At 43.2% G+C, this 23,697-nt stretch overlaps 1 protein-coding gene across 1 annotated transcript in view; it reads left to right on the top strand.

Annotated features, from left to right (window-relative positions):
• Positions 1-1,122: 1,122 nt before the first annotated feature.
• The window catches only part of LOC308306753 (uncharacterized protein), a gene marked incomplete at both ends in the record, with an annotated part of 34,825 nt that continues 12,250 nt past the window's right edge, over positions 1,123-23,697 (top strand). The window contains 2 exons of the mRNA XM_080751798.1: positions 1,123-1,151; positions 21,950-21,995. Coding sequence (XP_080607924.1) covers positions 1,123-1,151; positions 21,950-21,995 — 75 coding nt within the window. The remainder of the gene's footprint in view (positions 1,152-21,949; positions 21,996-23,697) is intronic.

The raw sequence follows: 23,697 nt of genomic DNA, 5'->3' as shown, positions 1-23,697 counted from the left end.
TATGACGTATTTTACACGGCCTAAACGCGTTCTAAATCAGAGTTAACCAATCGGGTGCCTATGTGACTATGACATCATGGACAGATCAACAGAATCGAAGTGTTTCATTGGTCTAACGGACTTGTGTCATCATCACGGGGCGAAGTGAGCGGTGCAAACTAATTCCTGTAAGGGCGCCTGCGCGAATCAGTGTTGATAGGCATGCATGACAATATTCTTTGTGTTGTGTATGATGTCAGTCTAGAGGTCTGCTCAGACTATATAAGGTTTCCGTGTGTCCTGACCTTTACACCATACAGAGGACGGAACCATCTCTGGACAGAACCAGCTCTGCCACCAGAGCCTGATGACTCTGGTGGTCGTCAGTTAGGCAACCAGTGATCTTATTTGCCTCTAGATTTTTGTTTATGACCCTATACTAATTATTTCGGCAAAGCCGAAGTATTTGAATTTCATACCACGATTATTTTGACCAAAGAATCATCCGTTATCCTGGGGCGGAACATTTGGTCTAGTTAACTCATGTTACCCTCATTAGTGACAGCATAATATTTTTTTGTATATATTAATATTCCAAAAATAAGAATGAGTCAGGTGATTTCAAAATCCTCACAGATAACAGTGGCACACATGGCACATGGTACTGTAGTTCCAAGTTTTCAAAGGAAAAGTAGGTCTCATAGGGGAAGAATCCACATGAAGGTAGGCAATCCAACATAGAAAAAACAGTCAGTCAAAGAAAGTGTTCCATTGTGGCAGGCCAGCCGGGTGACATGCAGTGTTCAGGCCTTGTTCAACAGTCTGAGGCGGGAGGAAGCTGTTCAGAAAGCTGGTGCTCTTGCATTTGATACTAGACCTCCTTCCATAGCCACGGCTGTAGAAGTGAGATGAAGAGGTTGTGACTGGGGTGGTGACTGTCCTGTTCAGTGAGCTTTGACTACACACTGCTCATCGTACGGCTCATGGAGTGAGGAGAGCCCACCAGCCATTATGTACTTGGCCCAACGCACCACAACATACAGTAGGCTTTTCCGTTTTTTAATGGTGCAGATGCCATACCAGGCTGTGACACAGCAGCCTGACAGAGTGCTTTCAATGGAGTTGTTGTAATACAGCCTGAGGATGCGGGGGCTCGCTCCGAACTCCTTCAGGTAATGAAACTAGTATGGTATTTGCTGACCCTTTCCGCTGCAATTCCATCAATGAAGCACCATGGTCTTGACATTGTGGGCAAGGTTGAGTACCAGCAATCCCTGTAGAGTCTACAGGGATTGCTGGTACTCAACCAGGGATTGCTGGTACTCAACCTCTACAATGTAGACAGACTCATCATATCTGGCATATCACTGTCATGTTGTGTCCTGTCTTGATTCTGTCATGCAGGTGGCTCTTTATTGTTTATACTATTTAGTTATAATCTATACAGTCTATACAGAAAAGTACAGTAGGAAATCACGTGATTCACTGTCTTCAGAAGCACATCACGTTCCGTCAGAACATTACTGAGATGAGATTCATTCGGTTTTGTGAAATCTGTTATCAGTGTGTTTGCCAGACCCATGAAATGGGTAGTATTACATTTAATGTGACTCGGTTCCACAGATAAATATTGTGAAAATAGCAGATCTACATGCTCACAACGCCTCCTGTTGCGAGGCGTTGTGAGCATAAGCAAATGTCTGTCCGGGTTTTCTATATAAAGGGTATATATGATGATGACATGATGATGACATGCCTACAAAAGGCATGATGTCATAAATGATGATGACAGACAGGGGGTCTGGCACAACCAGGTTGACCTGGTCTAGTTTATTATACATTTTGTTTCATGAAACCTCAGAGAACTGACATTGCTGATTGTATGAGTCATGTATTTATCTATAATACATGAAAACAAACCACACTTTTAGACAGGGCCCTGTGATTAAAGCGCTCTGTCTAAAGGTGTGGTTTGTTTTCATGTATTATAGATAATTTCATGTATTATAGATAATAATAAATACATGACTCATACAATTTTGAAATTCAAGGTTAGCACCGCTCAATAATTTTTTATGACGTAATTTAGGCGGCCTAAACGCGTTCTAAATCAGAGTTAACCAATCGGGTGCCTATGTGACTATGACATCATGGACAGATCAACAGAATCGAAGTGTTTCATTGGTCTAGCGGACTCATGTCATCCTCATTTGTGACATCATGTTTTTGCCAGACCCAGGGGGTCGGCCTACAAAAGGCTTTGTCGGTCTGTCGGTCGGTCGGTCGGTCCCTCTTTTCCTCAGTGTGCCTGTGTTTGCCTCTGACTGCTCATCTGCCCCTCCCTTCCCTTGCTCGGCTGATTGCCTTGAGTGCCGCCACCTGTACAGGACCAGCTGAGTTGAGTTGGCTGACGAGCTGCTGACACTATAAATTCCTCAGCCCATCTACAAGCTCAGAAACATTTCCAGCTGCTCAGCCAGGTCAAAGGAGAGAGGCCAGACTAAGATTGATCCACCCCCCCCCCCTTCCTTGCATTCTGATTTTCATTGCGGGTCTGGCAGAACCAGGTGACCTGGTCTAGTTTTTTAAGCGGTCTATAGGAGCGGTTAGCACCGCTCAAAAATGAGACAAGCTGTGACATTTCTCATGGTAAACAATAACTACACCTACATTGGATTCATTTAGTGTTTTATTGAATTTTTATATTTCTTGGATCCATTTGTATAGTGTTTAATTTTTATATTTCTGATAGTTTTGGCTCAATGTAAATGGTGAATGTATTTTTTATCTGGGTGACAGATACAGATGTATGGTGTAATATGGTGCTATCTGCTGTTTGGTTGGTGTCATTGTATTGCATGGACAGATGTCACATGATAGATTACCAATCAAATATTTTTTTTGTGTCTTTGAGAAAATAAAAAGCCATTGTGAAACACCAGTTGGAGTGTGGTTAATTCTAACTGCCTCAGAAGAAGAAAGTTCATCCCGTCCGTCCGTCCGTCCGTCCGTCCATCCAGTGACGTGAAGTAACAAAGTACATTTACTTAGGCCTACAGTGCTTAAGTGAAAAATGAGATATTCCTACTTTAATTGAGTGTTTCCCATTTCCAATATGTTTACTCGTACTCTCCACTACATCTCGGATCCAGATATTGTACAATTCATGGGTTGCATTTGATCCTACACTGGCCATGTTGAGGACAAACCAGTCTATGGGACCAACACAGGTGTTCTGATTGAACATTAGAGTTCTATGCCAATCAGACCAATTGAAACATCTGTGTTGGTCCTCACCATAGCAGTGTAGGACAACAAATTAAACCCATCAATTGTACTCCACTACATTTGAAAACTTGTACTAGATTTTGATTATTATTACAAAACATAAATTAACCGCTTTATCCCTATTCAGCCATTTCTACAAGCTCACAATGCGTTGCGATGAGACGATTGAGAGCTTGTAGATCTGCTATATTCTAAAGATTATACATTTGAAAACTTGTGAAATGGGACATTCTGCATAATGAGTACTTTCTACTCATTATGCAAGTGTACGTTTTGATGCCAATACTTTTGTACTTTTACTCAAGTACAATTTTTATTCACAGCTTTTACTTGTACCTATGTGAGTGGATTCCCAATTGCAATGCATTTCAATGGGAATGGAGCGGTTTCCTGCTAGTAGCAAATATCTGCAAAAATCACTCCATTCTCATTGAAATGCATTGGCAGAATTGGGAATCCACTCTCATAGGTAGCCATGCTGATTAACAGATTCTGCCAATGCATTTCAATGGGAATGGAGAAGATCTTTGGAGAAATCTGCAAATATGGCAGATTTCTGGCGGAAAGTCCACTCCATTCGCATGGAAATGCAATGGCAAAATCCGCTTATCAGCGGGCAACCCTTTGGTGTGACCATATCCTTAGGGCACAGTCACACCGGAAAAAATATTCTACCTATGAGAGTGGATTCTGCCAAAGCATTTAATTAGGAATGGTGTGGATTTATGGTCTTGCACAGCTTTCAGCATGCCGTGCAGACCTTGCGTTTATGCTTGAAGCACTGTTTTTCCCCTGTGTCCAATCTGGTGAGTCGAAGGCGGACCGTCCCAAGACTCAGGAAGTAACAGTTGTTGTTGGTTATTGGGAGAATCCGCTGGCTGCAAAAACAGTCTGCTGAGCAAAAAAACCAAAAAAACAAAAAAAGTAGCCTATTGGCACACACACACACACACACACACACACACACACACACACACACACACACACACACACACACACACACACACACACACACACACACACACAAAGACCACCCCATATAGGCTATGTGTGCATGTGTGCCCTTTTCTGGGGACTGAGCATTGGTTCGACCTCCCGTTTGTCCGACCACGGTTAGGGTTAGGTTTGGCATAGTTTTACTGAGGCTAGGGTTTAGGCTAAAGGTTAGGTTTAGGCATAGTTTTTCTGAGGTTAGGGTTACAGTTAAGGTTAGGTTTAGGTGGTCTGACCAACAGAAGGTCGAACCACAAGTGTGCTACCGGAGCTGAGGAGAGGAGGGGGAAGAGCGTGTGCAAGGACACGCTGTGATTGGTCAGTAGACAAACGCTCTCGACTAAACATTATACATTTACTATTCTGTCCCTATTGGGATATAACTTGAACGGCGCTGAGTCGGCTCAACGACCTTCGCAACTGCAATCGGCCCGGCGACTCGCTCGCTTTAGCTCGCTCGGCGGGACCTCGCATGGCTCAAGGTCGCTTGAGGCGGCGCGCCTCCGCCATGGTTTTGTCTACAATAACTATCCACACCGTCCCATCGTGCATTGATTGAGCAGAAGGTGGGTGGCAGTTCCGACTTGCAGCTGCGTCGCACCTCCGAGCTGAGCCGAGTGTGACGGAATCGTAATCCCGACCATCATTGACGCATTATTTGTAACGGCGAGAGAAGCACTTCCGTGTTGGGCGTGGCCTCTGCTCATGCAGCTCTGGTAGGAAAAACGTCCTCGCGGTCGAACCAATGCTACCCCCTTTTCTGTGGTTTGAGCACCTGCCCCCTCAGTGCTCTCTGCACGGCCCTGGTCCATCCATATCCTTACACACCTCCTCCACCAGGCGGCGAAATACAACAGCGCCTAGCTAGGTCTTTTGCTGCTCATCATGCTGCTTGTAACACGTTGAACCGGAAGTAAATACGTGTTCAATTCTTATTTTCAGTAGCCGTTGGTGGAATTGGTGATCTTATTATTATATAATAATATTACAGCAGCAACAGAGAGCTTTGCACATTATATCAGTTTATAAAGGAGCTAATCAGTTTATTACATTTGGTGAAAATGTCCCGTACTAAAGGATATAAAACGAGTCAAATGGAGTCTGTACGTCTGAAGATACATGAGCACATGACGTCGGTGGGAGAGGAGATACTCTGTGCGTTGGACAAACAGCAGCGCGATGCTGATGTTTGTAGTGAGAAGCGGCTTAATGTTAATTGTGTGAGGCTTAATGTCAGAGTGTTCGTGTGGGAGCGACTCACCCGTGCGGCGGCAGAGTTCACCTGCAACCTCCACCAGAGAGACATGGAGACACTAGAAACTCTGCTGGAGAAACAAAACAAACTGCTGGACGTTGGCGTTGACATCGACATCCTCCATCCTAACACTACAGGTTGGTTGACAACTAGAGAAGACAAGGGGGGTCCGCGGATGTAGTGGAGTAGAAGTAAAAGTATTGGAAATTGGAAAATGCAAAAGTGTAGGCTACTTAGAGTTACTTAATTACACCACTGCAGTGATGCCAGTCCAGGGGTGCCACAGAATAATCAGATAACATTTGGAATTCATCAATATCACTTCACAACGCTTAATAAAACTGACCTGATTTGCACTGTATATAATATGAGCTAAACTTTTTTATTATTATTATTATTGTTTGAAGAATTTAGGCTATTAGAAGTTTGCATAGGAAAAAAAAAAAAATACAAATCACCGGTACAAGGTCAACTAAAAGGAGATCCTAGTAAGCTTTTCGGCTTATTTACACAGGAACAAAAATAAAATAAAAATAGCAGACCTACAAGCTCACAATGCCTCACGTTGTGACATGTGAGCTTGTGTTGTATTCATCGCCATCTTCTGGCTATAATAATTATTTCCCTGTCTTTAGAGGAACGCCCCCACAGCCCTTCAAATAAATAAACTACATTTGTTTTCTACTTCCTGTGTACATGGCCTTTAATAAAATAATATACAAATCATATGAGCATTTTTAAAAACAACTTTAGTTGTACCAAAGTGCTATACAGACAGATTTCGTCAACAATAAACAACAATACAAACAATAGTAAAAAGAAAAACACCTAGAAAGCATACTAGAAAAATCACACCCGTGTGAAGTGGAGCTGTGTGTGTGTGTGTGTGTGTGTGTGTGTGCAAAAAGTGTGTTTTGGAGAAAATTCAAGATGGCGGAAAATCTATCCTGGCGCAAATGGGCGTGGCCTATATGGGGAGATGCGTCTTGACCCAAGGAATCCAGGGAAAAAAGAATTTTAATTTTCCGATCTACGGTTCAAGAGTTACGGGGCAAAACGTAAAGTGGGCCGTTATAGCGCCACCATGAGGCCGAGTGATGTAATTATTTTTCCATTCATTCTTAAAATCATTATGAATCTCCTCTCCGAGGTTTGAAACTGTAGCTCCTATGGTTTACGAGAGAAAAATACTTGAAAGTGATTTCTTGCATTGTCCCATTATAAGTCAATGGGGACAATTAAGCGTCGTTTTTTGCCGATTACGTCGGCATGGTAAGGCGGATCGGAACGAAAGGTAATAGAACACCATTCCCGGCTGAGCCGCACATTTTGATGTATATATTGCGCGAGTGGCGTAAATGGTGCGGCACTAGTTACGCGCCGAAGTCAGGCTACATACAGACACACAGACAGACACACACACACACACACAGACACACAGACCCACACAGCCACGTATAGGGAGCTGCACACAGCTCCAAAAACATTTACAGCGTATCAAACAGAAACAATAATGTACAAAAAAAGTCCTTATTCTTTTCTTTCATTCCAGACCAGTGTGTGGAGTCCAGTCTGCAGGTGAAGATCAGCTCTCCAGCCAGGACTGTTTCTATTAAACAGGAAGCTGAAGACCACCTTGAACAGGAACCTGAAGACCACCTTGAACAGGAACCTGAAGACCACATGGATCTCAGTAAGTTTCATGTGCTTTACAATTTAGGGCAGAAATATTGTTATATTATTACCCCAAACCCTAGTATACTTGGTTTAAATGAAGTACATTTCCCTTTTATGCAACTCATTGCAGCCTCTGATTTGGAAATTGCAGTAGATCATATATGCAATATGCAATTTTGGATTACTTTTCTACTAGGCCTAACTGTTCAGCCCTAAAGGACATGAGTGATACAAATGGTAAAAGGACATTCCCATTGTCTTTTGCAAAGCAACACAAGTTTTCCTCTGCAATGTTTTCTCTCACCAAAACAAAAAACTGCCCTAGCTTGCTTTGCGAGGAGTTGTTAAATTGGTATAGGATAGGGATCGACCGATTATCGAAACAGACGATTATCAAATTCACCGGAAGTGGTAATGTAAAACATGTCCGGTTGGAAACACTGCTGCCAAAATAGATAATTAAAAGATAGATAGATCTATGCCAATTTCACCAGCTGCTATAAAAATAATAATGGTAATAATAATAAATGTGATGATTAATGACAGATATTAGTATATATAGCCTATATTCTAATCTAGGGTGATGGCGGCAACTAGATGGGAGCCTCTAATAATCCACATTTATAGGATGGGAAAAATATAAATGAATTAACCACTTAAGCTTAATATCGGGTATTGGCCTCTTTGATCACTACATATCAGTATCGGTATCGAACATATCCCATATTGGTCGACCACTACACAAGACGCAAGCTGGTATAAAAGGACTGAGTCATTTCTTGTTAATTAGGTTGTTTCTACTGTTGATCTCCACAGAGCACAGGGAGAGGTCTTCAGTATCTAGGGAGATGACCTCCAAATTCAAAAGATATTCACCATTGTCAGAGGAACAGCCAGAGATGGACGAGGGACGTGGACTATTTGATGCAAGGATACAACAACCAGTTGTAAAGTTGTACAAGATAGGTATGTAGTGTTTTAGCTATTGTGGTTTAAATGAGTATTTCCAGTCTAATTCGTGTTCGTGCATGTGTACATTCCAAAGAAAACATTACAGCTGCGTTATAGTCGTTTGTGTTATTAGCTCACTAGCGTGTTATTAGCTCAATCTCTGTGGTGCTCCGGAAGTAGTACTACCACGAACCGGAAGTGGTGCTTCTGAAAGACGTCCGGGCGGAAACACTGCTGCCAAAATAGTTCCACCCCAACGTCTTGCAGATCACACAATTGTAGGTAGATAGATAGATGGATAGATCTGTGCCAATTTCTCCAGCTGCCAAATAACAATAATAATAGTAACTAGAAGAAGTGCTCTTCCGAGCACAGGTCTCCACCAGCCACATGTCCTGGTGGTGCTATAATAGGCCAATGTAAAAAGGGTGGCATGTGTTCTTCACCAATCTTAGGCCTTTCATGGCGCCACCATGAGGCTGATTTGAACATTTTGTAGTGTAATTTCTTCCTTGGCCTTTTGCGAATGTGCGTGCACAATTTCATTACAATTGCACGCTGTGTTTGATTTGAGGCATTTTGTTTGAAACGGATCAATCCTGCAAAGTTTGGAGGCCAATCTTAGCCAATCAGGATGGAATATTTAATACAGGACAGATCCGTCTTGATCATATGACTGTAGAGATACTGTGTACTGATTTGTGTTCATTTTGGGTAAAAACTGAAGGAGTAATATCCAAAAATGTGTCTTACATAAGTTGGCCTCCAGGTGGCGCTATAAAAGGCTCATGTGAAAAATGCAAGGAAAGGGATTTTCCTTGGCCTTTAGGGAGTGCGCTTACAAAGTTTGAAACTGATTGGTGTAGTTATAGGTAAAGCCACAAATTGGGCTGTTATAGCGCCACCATGAGCCTGATTTAAAACATTTGAAGTGGCATTTCTTCCTCATCCTAGTGGGAACGTGTGCGTTTGTGATTTGTCCAAAACGGACCAATCTTACAAACTTTGAAAGCCAATCTCAGGCAATCAGGATGGAATATGGACAATCAGAGAGATCCATGTCGATCACATGACTGTAGAGATACTCTCTATCGATTTGCGTGATTTTTGGACAAAATCTGTAGGAGTACTGGCCAAAAGGTAGTTTTGCACAAATTGGCCTCCTGGTGGCGCTAGAACAGGCCCATGTGAAAAATGTGGGGCAGAGGTTCTGAATTGGCATCCAGGGTAGGGATGAGGCCGAATATTCGGCACCGAAAATTTTCGGCCGAAAATGGCTAAAAATGCATTTTCGGTTTTCGGACGTATTGTTTTTAAAACCGAATAGTATAGCACCGAATAGTGTGAAGAACAAGGGTCCAGTATAATCTCTCAAAAAGCAGCATCAGCATGCCACAGTAGTTCTGTTGGTGTGGCCAACAGCGTTAGCTAGAATCTAGATTGTTGACACTTGTAAACAAAGGGAACGGAGGGCTGCTGTCCCTCGGATGCGCCTCCATAGTCCATGTTAAAATAATTTACCGCATCGCGGTAAAAGAAAAACATTAGCGATTAGCGAATAGCAAAGGCCGCGGGCCGCGATTTTCTGCAAAGTAGACTTCCCAAGCAATATGGAGACGTTTTAATTTTAGAAATCCCTTCATAATTGACTACGCAATCTAATAATGTCCTTAAATCCTTGTGCATTGATTGAAAGCTGCAAAGTGAAAGTGATTTCTGTGCAACTGTGGCTCCCCCTCCGTCCCCTGCATGTGTGTGAAACTTTTGGTGTGTGTCTTAGGGTGCTTTTTTGCCTTGATGAAACTTAAGCAAGGCAGCGACATACAGTACTTTCTTCCTTGACAATAATGAGAGGCAGACAATACCATTACTGACATTTTGCTGAATATAAAAACGTTTTATATTGCTAATAAACAAAGTAAAATGGAATCTTTTGGAAACTTAATGGGTCTGTAACTCAGTGAATAAATGGAACCAAATGGACCTGTTCCATTTGTACTCTAGTATTTTAACATTTAATATAAATTGGGGTCCCAGTGATATAAATATAATTAAATGGGTGTCTGTAGCCTAGTGTATTTAGAAATCCTAGTTCTAAGTTCAAACATTAGCCAAATTGTAAAATAAATATAAGAAATAGAAATCTGGAATAACATGTGGGTCCCTGGCTGGCACACAATATTTTGAGAAGGGAGTCTGACTAAATTGGCCTATATAATTATGGTTTTGACATAATCACGTTTGCCATAATAAGGTAGCTTTACAGCAAATGTACTGTAATGACAGCAATGATACAAAAATGGCAATAAAAATACATTATGCGCATAATAATATATATTAATAATATTCGGCTATTCGGTATTCGGTTTTCGGCCGAGTGTTTCCATTATTCGGTATTCGGTTTCGGCCAAGAATTTTCTATTCGGCACATCCCTAATCCAGGGAGTGCGCTTACAAAGTTTGAAACTGATCGGTGGAGTTATAGGTAAAACGACAAATCGGCCTGTTATAGCGCCACCATGAGGCTGATTTCAAAAATTTGAAGTGGCATTTCTTCCTCGACCTAGTGGGAACCTGTGTGCACGATTTCATGTTAATTGCACTCTGCATTTGTGATTTGAGGCATTTTGTCCAAAATGGACCAATCTTGCAAACTTTGAAAGCCAATATCAGCCAATCAGGATGGAATATGGACAATCAGACAGATCTCTGTAGGAGTAGTGTACAGAAATGTGTTTTGCAAACATCGGCCTCATGGTGGCTCTAGAACAGGGCCATTTGAAAAATGTGGGGCAGAGGTTCTGAATTGGCATGGGAGTGTGTGTGCTCATTTTGGCAGCGTCCGGGCCAACGGCGCCGGAGATTAGCTGGTAACAAACTCGGAGGATGGACGCACGGACGGACGGACGGACGGACGGAGCACGGATGCACGGACAGGGGCGAAAACATACTCTCCCCCTGCCTTCGGCTGGTGGAGACAATAATAATAAATGTGTTAATTAACCAGTAAGACACCTAAGGGCGAAAAGCGACCTTGCCTAAAAAGCGTGGTCGTGCATGTGATTCGAGTTGCGGTTGGTTGTTTAAGTTGGACTGGTTAAACTGACACAATATGTCAATATATGGGCATTCCCAGATAAGGGCTTAATATTGATGGCCTAACAGGGATTCTGTTGTATGGGCGTTCCCAGCTAAGGGCTTAATATTGATGGGATAAAAGGGATTCTATTAGTGTGGTTTCCCTAACAGGGCATCATCTGGGAATCCTTAAAGGAGAATTCCGGGGGAAGAACGAAAGTGCATTTTTCTACTACACGCCTGTAGCATGTAATGCCTAGAGTCTGTATCCATCGTTTGTTTACATCCAGCTCCTCCATTTTTGCCGTAAAGCCGTGAACTTCTGTGAAATCTCGTCTCTCGTGGGACTTCCGGAGCCCGTTCGTTGCATTTTATAGAGTAACTTCTAGCCAATGAGGAAGCAGCAAACATGTCATGTGACATTGCTTCAATGTTCTACGGTGGTTTTAGGGGCTTGAATCTGCTCCCTCTACATTTCCATCAGTCACATCTTCATCATAAAATTGAGAGAGCAACGAAAACAACTGAGCCTTTTAAACCGATGTTCTGCATACTTTATTTTCCTTTGTTGAGAACTGCAACCTCTGCACTGAAATGGATGTGCGTGCACTAGCTTTTCATTAAACAGAGGAAACACTGGATGGATAAAATGTAAAACTGTAAATGTAAAACGTTTACAGGTCTCTCATTGTATCTTTTCGCCAGATGTCCCGCACCTCCCTGTGTGTACAGAGAAGGAACCAGAGCCTCCACACATTAAAGAGGAGCTACTTCAAAGACCAGAAGAGGTTGATAGGCCAATGCTGACATCACTAGCAGTGCAAAGTGAAGGTGATGATGGTGAAGAGAGAGACACAGAGCCTGTAGCCAGCTCCTCAACTGAACACATGGAAACACAAGCTGATGCAGAGGACTGTGGAACATCACAACCAACTAGTGATGACCAGCTCTTCTCTTCACACTGTTCTGAGTCTGACATCACTGAAGACAGTGATGGGTGGGAGTCCAGTGTAGCTGACATCGCTGAAGACAGTGATGAGTGGAACCCAGAGTCCAGTGTAGCTCACATCGCTGAAGACAGTGATGAGTGGAACCCACAGAGTCACACAGGGACGGAAAGCTTTAGTTGTACTATGTGTTCCAACGTGTATGCTCATAAGAGAAGTCTAAACAAACACATAAGGACTCATACATTGGAGAAGCCATATACTTATAAGAAAGAAACTCACTCCATGCAGAGTCACACAGGGAAGGAAAGCTTTAATTGTACCATGTGTTCCAAAGTGTACGCTCATAAGAGAAGTCTAAACACACACATGAGGATTCATACAGGGGAGACGCCACATACTTGTACGAAAGAAACTCACTCCATGCAGAGTCACACAGGGAGGGAGACAATTATTCAAAACAAAAGTCTAAAAAGGACTCATGGAGAAGAAACGTCATTTACTTGTCCATTATGTCGCGAAATATTTGGTGACACAGGTAGTCTAAATAGACATGTGACAGCGCAACCTCTGGCCGGACACCTAATTCTCCGGCATTTGTGAGAGTGATTACAGTGCATGTGTTATTGTTGACATTTGCATATCTCGGCAAGTCTCCTGTTTCATTGGTATGGAATAACAGCTTTTTCGCCTGCGTGCATTTCGTTTTGTGCTCGCTCCAAACTGTTACTCACACTGAATGCTCACTGATCGCTCCTCCCATGCTTGTTTATCGTTTGCCAACGTATCCGATGAAAGCGACGGCAAGTAGGCTACTACGATACGATACGATAATCAAAATATCGCCTACATCCATTATCCTGGGGTGGTGCGTTCTGAGCTTGTAGATCTATTTTTTTTGCAAAGAGATTTGGTAGAGAGGGAAAAAAAAGGCTGTATGTATATTTAGTACATATATTATAAGTACTGTGGCAAATACAGGTTTAACTGGACCAAACCATTACACAACACAGTTGCAGGTGCAAGCCATAAGGCACGTTTATTCACAGAACTGTATACAGAGTGAAAAGGAGCGGTGCAAATGTCAAATAAAACGGTCACAGTAGAGGCAAACTGAAATAGTCTTCTTCTTTTCACAGAGGCATATACTAGAGTCTTTCTCCCCCTCCCCTTTTAAGATTGTGCAACGTTCAGGTAGCTCACCAGAGCAGGCAGGTTCAGGGGATTTAGCGGACTGTTCCTTTAAGAGAAAGGGTGAGTGGAACGCTTTAGAATAGAGCTTTCTCTTGCAGGTAGGTGGGTAAGGTACTCTTCTTCCACGGGGCAAAGTGAGTAACGATACTTTTACAGAGGCTCGGGGAGTATGAACGTTACTTCTCTTCACAGGGGGTCAGGTGGGCGCCAGCTCAGCCAAGTCCAATCAGCCCACTTACACGATAATTAGGCCTGTGCAAAAAAATCGATTCAAAATATTGTCGTGATGTTAACGCCGGCGATTCAATTAATCGATTTTCAAAGTTCAGAATCGATTTTCCCGATTTTATTAAAAAAAAAAAAAAGAAAAAAAAAACTTTTTTTTTTAGGCGAAAGACAGAGGAGAGCTGTTATTCTCCCCTCTCTCTCCCTCCCCCTCTCTCTCTCTCTCTCTCTCTCCCTCCCTCTCTCTCTCTCTCTGTGTGTGTGTGTGTGTGTGTGCAATGTGCATGCGTGCGGCAGTTCACTTCTCTGTGAGCCACGTTTCTCCCCTCTACACACACGCACACGGAGTAGAGAGAAAACTGCTCTGCTCTTGACACTGACACTGGAATAATTCATCATAGATCATAATATAAGTAGCTTACTTTTACCTTTGTAGCTGTTGTCATCTCAAAGTAAAATCCACAATGTTATGCTCCAAGTTGCTTGGATTAGAATCCAGAGAAGTTAACACGATGCGTTTTCAACACTATTGCCAGCCAGCTGTTTAACGAGGCTCGTTTAGAATGACCCTAATTTGACATAGTGTGTGTGTGTGTGTGTGTGTGTGTGTGTGTGTGTGTGTGTGTGTGTGTGTGTGTGTGTGTGTGTGTGTGTGTGTGTGTGTGTGTGTGTGTGTGTCTGTGCGTGTGTGTGTGTGCGTGGCTCCAGTTAACGTCTCTCTCCTTCCCTCTCTGTGTGCGACATGAGAGATAACTACTCAGTCACGTTGCTGTAAAACTTCCCCAAAAAAAAAAACATACAGTAATTCCAAAGCCATTGGAGTAGATATGGACAACAGTTGTTATTGATCGAAGGATAAAGTTTGTAATTCCCTTATAGAGTTTAAAACAGTCATTTCCATAGGAGCTAACGTCTAGCAGCTAAAAAGGAGGATGAAGCGTTGCCATTCAGTTTCTGACACAGAAACAAGCAAACAGGTCTATAAAAAGGTGTTGCCAGATCCTGTTTTTGCGAGCAAACGGGTCTATAAAAAAAAAAAAAAATGGGGAATGTCAGTCAAACAGAAATATTGCTGTCTGATATTGTTTAAGAACAGTGGTTCTCAAACATTTTCATGCCAAGAGCAAGGATCCCAAATGTGTAATATAGTGTACAGAAAAAAATTCTTAAGGGCTTTGGCCTATTATTGATTCTGCTTTTAAAGGAATATGTTATTAACCATTATAACCAAGTAACCTTGAACATAATGAAGGGCAGACAATATTGCCACTGTGTTCATAGGAAAACGTTTTTCTTTTGGAGGAATTTTCCTAGGACTAGGACTAGAATCGAAAGTTGAATTGAATTAATATATACAATGTCAATGTTGAGTAAGAGGAATCATTAAATATATAAATGCTGCTACAGTGACAAATTAGAATAATTTATGGATTTCATGCTGTGATCGATCGGTGCCTGCAGCACAGCGATTTTTCTTTTATCTTTTATTTATGACTGTTGTGTTCTGTGTTTTCTGGCATCTTGACCAGGAACATGTTGTAATGTTGTACCACTGGCACTTTGGCTGAAATAAATGTCAGAAAGATTGACTGACTTTATTTGGCTGCATTGATTTTGAAGTATATGATTCAACTTTTAATGTTTTATATTGTTTAGAATTGTTTTAAAATGTTTCAATATAAAAAAGCTGTAATTTTTGGGGAAAAATCGCAATAATCGTGATTCGAATCGCAAATCGCAGGAAAGCGCAATTAATTGTGATATAATCGAATCGTCACCCAAAGAATCTAAATCGAATCGAATCGGGGAAAAGTGAATCGTCACAGGCCTAACGATAATCAAACTTAAACGGGACATAAGGGGCCATAGGGCCAGTGGGCTATTGGACGTTCTGTAGTTAAATAAAGGGGTGAGTGCACAAGCGTAGATTGGACGGGTTTTTGGGTTTTAATAACCCAAGGGCCCCCCCTAGTGTCGAAAATAAGAATTGTTTTTAATAGGCCTAAATAAAAGAATGGGCCCATATCTACATAAATTCATACTAGGATATTATATGTATTTTGTCATTTCCAATATATTAGGGGTCCCAGGGCCCTACTTTCCTAATCTGTGGGCGGTGGGCCCCCTCGCAACAGTACAAATGCTTTTATTTTAGCATTATTGACTTGAGGAAGCGCCAGCACGGCGCCAATCATAAACATCCGGGGTAAAGTGTAGACTAGCAGGTTTTTCATTTGGCTATTCACCACAGTTATTCAGCGCGTCACCACCATTCATTGTGAGTACGACGCGACACCTCCACTTTGATAAAACCGTGATCTCATCCCCCCCACCTTTTTGGCCGGCCGGGGTGCTTTTTTTTTTTTTTTTTTCTCCCCTGCGCTGCAAGCTGGCTATCATCAACACAAACGCGTAGTAGGGGCTATGGCTACTTATATTTCCATGACAATTTCAAAATAAACATGTTGAATGATCGATTGTATATGAAAAATAAATAAATAAAGGCTTTTGTTTTGAAATGCGCTTCTGTGCAGAGAGGAAATGGCTTTCATAGGAAGTCCCTTTACCTCTCTGTCTTCCGTGCGTATTATGGACTCATGGTGAAATGAACAACACACTACAGGCATAAAGGAATAACACCAAGACAAGACCTTGAAGACCATGTAGGCTATATTAAACATCGTCCTCTGCTCCTCTCATCCTAACTCAACACTTGGTGAGTCGTGACTCGTGGCTATATTATATTAGAGTTAGAGTAATGATGATGGAATGGATGCTAATGCTATGCTGCCTGCTGGCTAATGTACACTGTTGTGGCTAAGTGGCTTTATTGTTTATGTCGGACTTCTGCGTTGTTTGCGGCGTGAGTTTTGGTGCTAAAATCAAATGGTTTGCGGATTCAGAATCACAAGAATCTTAGCTTTCAAATGGTATACAGCTTGCAAAGAAATAAACCGCGGAAACCCGAATAAAACGCGATCAAATCCGCGAAAAACCGCTTCGCGCGCGTGCGTGACCCCCCCCCCCCCCCCCCCGCTTCGCGCGCGTGCGTGCGTGACCCCCCCCCCCGACCCGGGCCCCTTTGATCAGGGCCCCCCTGATCTGAAAACCCATGGGGAATAAGGTCTAATTTCGCCACTGGGTGAGTGTAGTACTCAAAATAAAGGGGATTCGTGTATTAGCTCAAGGCTTTTCAATACGGTCCATCTCCAGTCCTCCTCCTCGTCCTCCTAGGCAGGCCGGCTCACAGACGTCAGATTTCCTAGGATAGGATAGGAGACAGTCAATATGTGGAATTTCTATTTAGAAATGAGCAAGAGTGTGTTGCGGAGTTATCTCTTACCGCCCAATGCACACTTTGCAGCCAGGAGAATGCCAAGATCTGAAGGCAGAGGAAACAGTCTGTATGTATTTGTACCCCGCCCCACCTGCCGCTGTCGTCAGTTCAGGTTGATTGAGAAGGTACGTTTGTTTCACGATAAACGATAATATCGCCTATCGTCCCATCCCTAGTCAGCAACGATCAAAGGAAAGGTAGAACGCAATGGCATGCTTTGACTGACAGGCAATGACTCAATGTGAGAACTGCAGGTTTTCCTCTCGTCTTCTCTCCCCCGCCGGATCCCCAAATGTGAACAAAATAACAGCAGCTGAGCTATCCAGTAACCATATGTCCACAAGTCTACCCTTCTCTTCCCTCTTCCCTCTGTATGGCAGTCGTGTGTGGATTAGATTTCAATTGGGACAACTTAACTAAAAAAAGTCAGTGTATCATGAAAAAGCCTACAATAATTCATGAAGGGTCTTTGGTTGCATAAATAAAGTGGGTACCCAGTCTTAGTTTAAACCCCTTTAAACCTATTTTACACTATATTCAAAAATAGCTGATCTACAAGCTATGAGCTTGATCTAAATTTTTCAAAAAGTGTAAACATTTTGGTACAAAACATTTTGAGAAGGGGGTCTGTGACTAAATAGGCCTACACATCAATTCCGGGGTCCCATACAGCGTGCCCGGAAAAGTGTCCTTCTTTCTGAGGTCCTGCTGGTGGCCACCCTAATTATAGCCATGATACTAAAGTGAATCGCTCAATATCACTTCTGTGCTTGAGATGTCGTACAGTTCTTGGAACTTACTATCACTGTTTCTGGGAATGTTAGTGGATATCCAGGTTTTGGGGGCAGGTGGCACGTGAGCTATCTTTAAAGTTAAAATAAAGAAGGATACGGGAGCCTTGATCTTGGGACTCAAAAGAGGTCAACTTGACACCCCTCAAATTTTAGTTATTCGATAAACGTCTACCTTCAGCCCGAAAATGCATTTTGATTACCGGTAATTGGATAAAAGATAAATCATCGACCATACAACTACACTACAACGCGGACACTTTCTGTGTGTAAATGGGCGGACCCGGAGAATCTCTCCGGGAGTCTCGGCCAATAGCATGTGTTTTCCTCCCCCACCCCGCTCTGCTCCTCTCCTCCTCCCCCTCCCCATAGCAGAGAACGCACGTCAACACATTCGGTGCGACAACCCTCTGCACTCTGATTGGTTAGGGACATTTTACACTTCCTCCAACAGTGTTTCTAACGCGATCACCCAGGCTTCTTTTCCTTCCGATCGCCAAAAGAAGCCTGGGTTTCCGAGGCTAGTAAAGGTGTGCTACCCCACGAGTGATTTGGGAAATTTAAGGAGCCTGTTTCTACTACCGTGAGGCGGGACTACTGGGAAGAGACCCCGGGGGAAACCAAGGGCCAGATGGGGCGATTACATCTCCACACTGGCCTGGGAATGCCTCGGGATCCCCCAGGATGAAGTTGTTAATGTTGCTCAGGAAAGGGAAGTTTGGAGCTTTCTGCTGGAGCTGCCCCCCCTGCGACTCGACTCCGTTTGAAGATGGATGGATGGATGCATGGCACAGTTTGTCACTGCCAAGATCAGGAAGAAAGCAAAACTATCACCTACTGCTGAGAGAAGATTGTTTTAGGATGATCAAGAGTAAACTTGGAACCACCAAAAAGCAGGTTTGCAATGACTTAGAAGCTGCGGGACATTGTCCACTGTCAAACTTGTTTTACATCACCATGGGCTAAGAGCCTGCCATGCAAGATGGAAGCCCTTGCACCAGAAGTGGCACCTTCAATTTTAGGGTTAGGGTTTCATCTGTCCACAGAAGTCCTCAAGAAGGCCTTGTCTTTGTCCATGTGATCAACCGTGAACTTTAGTTGAGCCTGAAGGTGCAGCTGGATGCAATCTTACCTGGTGTGGCGAGAACAGGTGGTGGAGGTGAATGGTATGGTGTTCCCTCCCCCCTCCCAGTAAGCTGTGGTGTTCCTCAAAGAAGCAGATGTAGTGATGCGTGGAAGTGGGGATTGAACCCGGGGCCCCTACTCGCCAGACCAACGCACAAACCATTGTGCCAATACGGCTAAGCCCGGTTGGCAGGGATGTTGTGGGCTGGTTCATGGCTGTACTAACTATGGGGGTACAATCACCCTGGGGCTCCCACTCGCCAGACCAACGCACAAACCGTCGCGCCAATAGGGCTGAGCCCGATTGGCACTAGGTCTGTTCTGGCCTGGTTAGGGCCTCTATTGTTCCTAATAGCCGGGGACCCAGTCACCAAAATGGGAGGGGACATGTGATTTTCTGCCGTACTTTTTATTTCTGTTTTATCTTTTAGTTTGGTCATTAAGGTCCACAGAATGAGAGGCCTGCTCTGCTGGAAACATCACGAAAAAAAGTTATGGCCATTTGTGTATTCACTGTCCCATTGACTCCACTAGAAATATTTAAAAAAGGAAATAAAGTCTGCTTTCATTAGCATGTGAGGGGTCAAACTGGGGGGGGGTTTCATGATCCTGAATCCATTGCATTTCAGAATCATGAAGAACCCCTAGTTTGACCCCTCACATGCTACTTAAAGCACATTTATTTTATTTTTTAAATATTTCCCCCTAGTGGCGAAAATGAGAAGCTTCTGGGAACCCAGATTACCTTGCACCTGACTAAATACTTCCAAAATGTCAAGGATGTCCACAATTTTAACATCAGAGGCAGTGCCACAAACCATCTTCAACCCAGATTCATCTCAAACAAAGGGTCAAATTCGTTCTCCTGCTATACCAATAAAATGTGGAACGCCCTACCAAAGGCCTTAAAGGAGTGTAAATCCTTAACTTCTTTTAAAACCGCTCTGAAAAAACACTTACAGGCGGCTGCCACTTGAAACTGGTAACAATAAACCTAGCCTAACCTTACCTCCCCCTGACCCTTCTATTGTTAAACCTTTTATTTTTACATCATGTTATTATTTTCACAACTTTTTTTCCTGCATATTACTGTGTTCTGTCTGTCATTCAATGCTATGAGTTAAAAAAAGGATATCAATGTAAATATCCTTTGCTTTCCTGAGCATATCTTTATTAGCTGACCTCATGAAACTGTACCTTTTATGCAAACTTCTAATAAATAGTTCAATCAATCAATCAAAGTCATACTTGTGCCATACTTGTACACTTTGTTGCAAAGGCTTAGTGACACGAGTAGTCTAAAGAATGAAGACACATGATGACACACACACACACACACACACACACACACACACACACACACACACACACACACACACACACACACACACACACACACACACACACACACACAGGGGAGAACATTGAGGCCTTCTGGCCAGACAGAAACCGGAGGCGTGATGCCTTAATCATGTACCGAAATAAAACTTTTTTTTCTTCTTTTTTGCATATTTGGGTGCTGTTTTATGTTTGACTATGAAAAAAGTAGTTGCATATAGCAACCACACTAATAATTAAGTGTGAACACTGTTCTGGGCAAAACAATATTCCATATTGATTGGCTTCAATTGGCTTCCAAATTATAGCGGTTGTTTTGCACAAATTAAAAGCCACAAATCATGAACACAGCGTCCGATTGCAGTGAAACCTTACACTCCCATTCCCACTAGGCCGAGTGCCACCCCACGTTTTTGGAGTGGATCGAGGTTCTTCCCTGACCTAACTGGGAGTGTGCGTGTAAAGTTTCACTCTGATCGGTCAGACGGTTTCGTGGCATTTCGTGCGAAACGGGCCCCTCCTTCGAACACTCTTCAGACTGCTGCTGAAGAAAGAGCAGTGTGCTCGAAACGTCGCTTTTAGGTACAATAGATGCCACAATGAAGTCATTGAAGGGAGATACAGTGTGCAAACTCTTCTGTGCCATGAAATAGCAGAAAATGTCAGGGGGAAAGGGTCTACGTCTATGGCCTATATGGGGGCATATACATACAGACCTGAGAGAGAGGGGGAGAAAGAGTGAGAGAGATTGCTTTAAGTTGAAAGCTTTCTGACCTGACCTGTACTGAGTTAAATGCCAAGGACACATTACCTGATGGCACGCACAAATGCACGCACGCACACTTTCACAAGCACACACACACACACACACACACACACACACACACACACACACACACACACACACACACACACACACACACACACACACAGACACCTGATATTTTGTGAACTAATGAGTGAGCGTGCGCGTGTTAATATGCTGTGTGTGTGTGTGTGGGGGGGTCTCTCTCTCTCTGCCTCTCTCTCTCTGCCCCTCTCTCTCTCTACCCCTCTCTCTCTCTCTGTATCTCTGTCATTTTCTGTCTGTCTGTCTGTCTGTCTGTCTGTCTCTTTCTGCTAATCCCTCGCTCCATCTGTTCCCATCTGTCTTCCCGTGTGAAAGAGGAGAAGGCGAGAAACAAGGAAGCAAATAAGAAAGAGAGCAGTAGAAGAGGAGGAGGAGGAGAGATGAGGAGAGAGAGGAGCAGGGTCTGATGCCAAGTCCTATTCAAGCCCCCGTTGTTGTCATGCCAGCTCATCCTGCTTTTCCCAAAGAAAACAGGACACTGATCCAGTGTTGATTGTGACAGCAAATTTTGATTTAGTTTTAGTCATGGTCAATGTTGCATTGGTGATTCAATGTTTGGGGGGGACGCGGTTTTAATGACGTCACACGCACGTCGCTTACAGGTAACGATTGATGTATGCCCATGTGCGTGCGAGGCGTGACCTTCATCAGAAAAGATAAGGGATGGCAATGTACACACGTGTGACCAGATCAATGCAACACTGGTTACACTCGTCTTTTGATTACAATGTCATTTAGTTTGTCATATTTTAGTCATCTACAATGTTTTGGTGTTAGTATAGTTTTAGTCGACTAAATCAAAATAATTTTATAGCTAATATCCTATATATGTTTTTTTTTTTTTTTTTTTTTATGAGTTCCTGTGCCTCTGCAAGGGTTGTTGCATGTGTTGTCTTTCCTGTGTTGCTGGTTCCCCGTCAGTCGGTTGGAGCTGGATGAATCAAGGAGTCAACTGGCCGTCTTCAGGGTAGCAGAAACACATATATGCCATTGGTTCTCAAAGTGGGGTCCGGGGACCCCCAGGGGTCCTTGAGGGAGTACCAGGGGGTCCCCAGCTAAATGACAGTTATGAACCAAATGGACTCTTAGGGGTCTGTAACAAAATGGACCCTAACAGGTTAAATTAATACTGATTTTACAATATAAATTGGAGTCTAGTAATGCCATTAAATGGGGGTCCGTAGCCTAATGCATGTCAAACTGGGGGTCCTTGAAATTAAAATGGTTGGGAATCACTGCTAGAGCCTTAAAAATCTTCTCCAATGGGGTCCCTGGCATATCTTTTAAAATGGGGGTCCACGGGCTAATAAGTGTCAATTTGGGGGCCTTGACATGAAAACGTTTGAGAACCACTGATATACAGAACAACATCAAAGCTGTGGAGAATAGAGAAGTGGACGAACACCAGAACACTTGCCCCGAAACACAGTCGCCTTGCAGGGCGTTAACCCGGCAGAACGGTAGATGGGTCTCTGGTATTCCTAAACGGTTAAACCTGAACCTTGTTCCTAACCTTAACCTCTTTAGATCGGTGCCAAAACCTAAGCCTATTCCAAATGCCTGAACTTATTTCTAACCTTATCCTCAGTAAAACAAATACTAAAATACAAGAACCGGTGGGAGAAAATTTATAATGATGGCGAGCGTTTTTTTTTAAGGCGAGCATTCCGGTTACCAAGTGAATAACGACCCCTCAGTTGGGATTCTTCAGCTATAGAGTGAAGAGCTATAGGACTCAAAACCCCCAAAATGCATAGAAAACTAGAAGAAGTGCTCTTCCGAGCACAGGTCTCCACCAGCCACGCGTCCTGGTGGTGCTATAGGCCAATGTAAAAAGGGTGGCATGTGTTCTTCACCAATCTTAGACCTTTCATGGCGCCACCATGAGGCTGATTTCAAAAATTTGAAGTGGCATTTCTTCCTCGGCCTAGTGGGAATGTGTGTGCGCGATTTCATGTTAATTGCACTCTGCATTTGTGATTTGAGGCATTTTGTCCAAAATGGACCAATCTTACAAACTTTGAAAGCCAATATCAGCCAATCAGGATGGAATATGGACAATCAGACAGATCCGTGTCGATCACATGACCGTAGAGACACTGTCTACCGATTTGCGTGATTCTTGGACAAAATCTGTAGGAGTAGTGTACAGAAATGTGTTTTGCAAACATCGGCCTCATGGTGGCGCTAGAACAGGGCCATTTGAGATATGTGGGGCAGAGGTTCTGAATTGGCATCCAGGGAGTGTGCTTACAAAGTTTGAAACTGATGGGTGGAGTTATAGGTAAAACCACGAACCGGCCTGTTATAGCGCCACCATGAGGGCCATTTGAAAAACGCAGGGCAGAGGTTCTGAATTGGCATCCAGGGAGTGTGTGTGCTCATTTTGGCAGCGACCAGGCCAACGGCGCCGGAGATTAGCTGTACACAAACTCGGAGGACGGACGCACGGACGGACAGGGGCGAAAACATACTCTCCCCCTGCCTTCGGCTGGTGGAGACAACTACTGTATGCATTTGGCACAGTTATACTTATAACACGCAAACAAACACAATAGATCTTACACCTTCATACTGCATCATTCACAGGTTATAACAAGTTCTATTCATACCAACCCATTTTATATATAACTTTTGATTGGGTAGGCAGGATGCACATTTGGGTGGGC

Source organism: Nannobrachium achirus (genome assembly GCF_963921795.1).
Source record: "Nannobrachium achirus genome assembly, chromosome: 21".
NCBI lineage: Eukaryota > Metazoa > Chordata > Actinopteri > Myctophiformes > Myctophidae > Nannobrachium > Nannobrachium achirus.
This window is presented reverse-complemented; position numbering and strand designations above follow the sequence as displayed.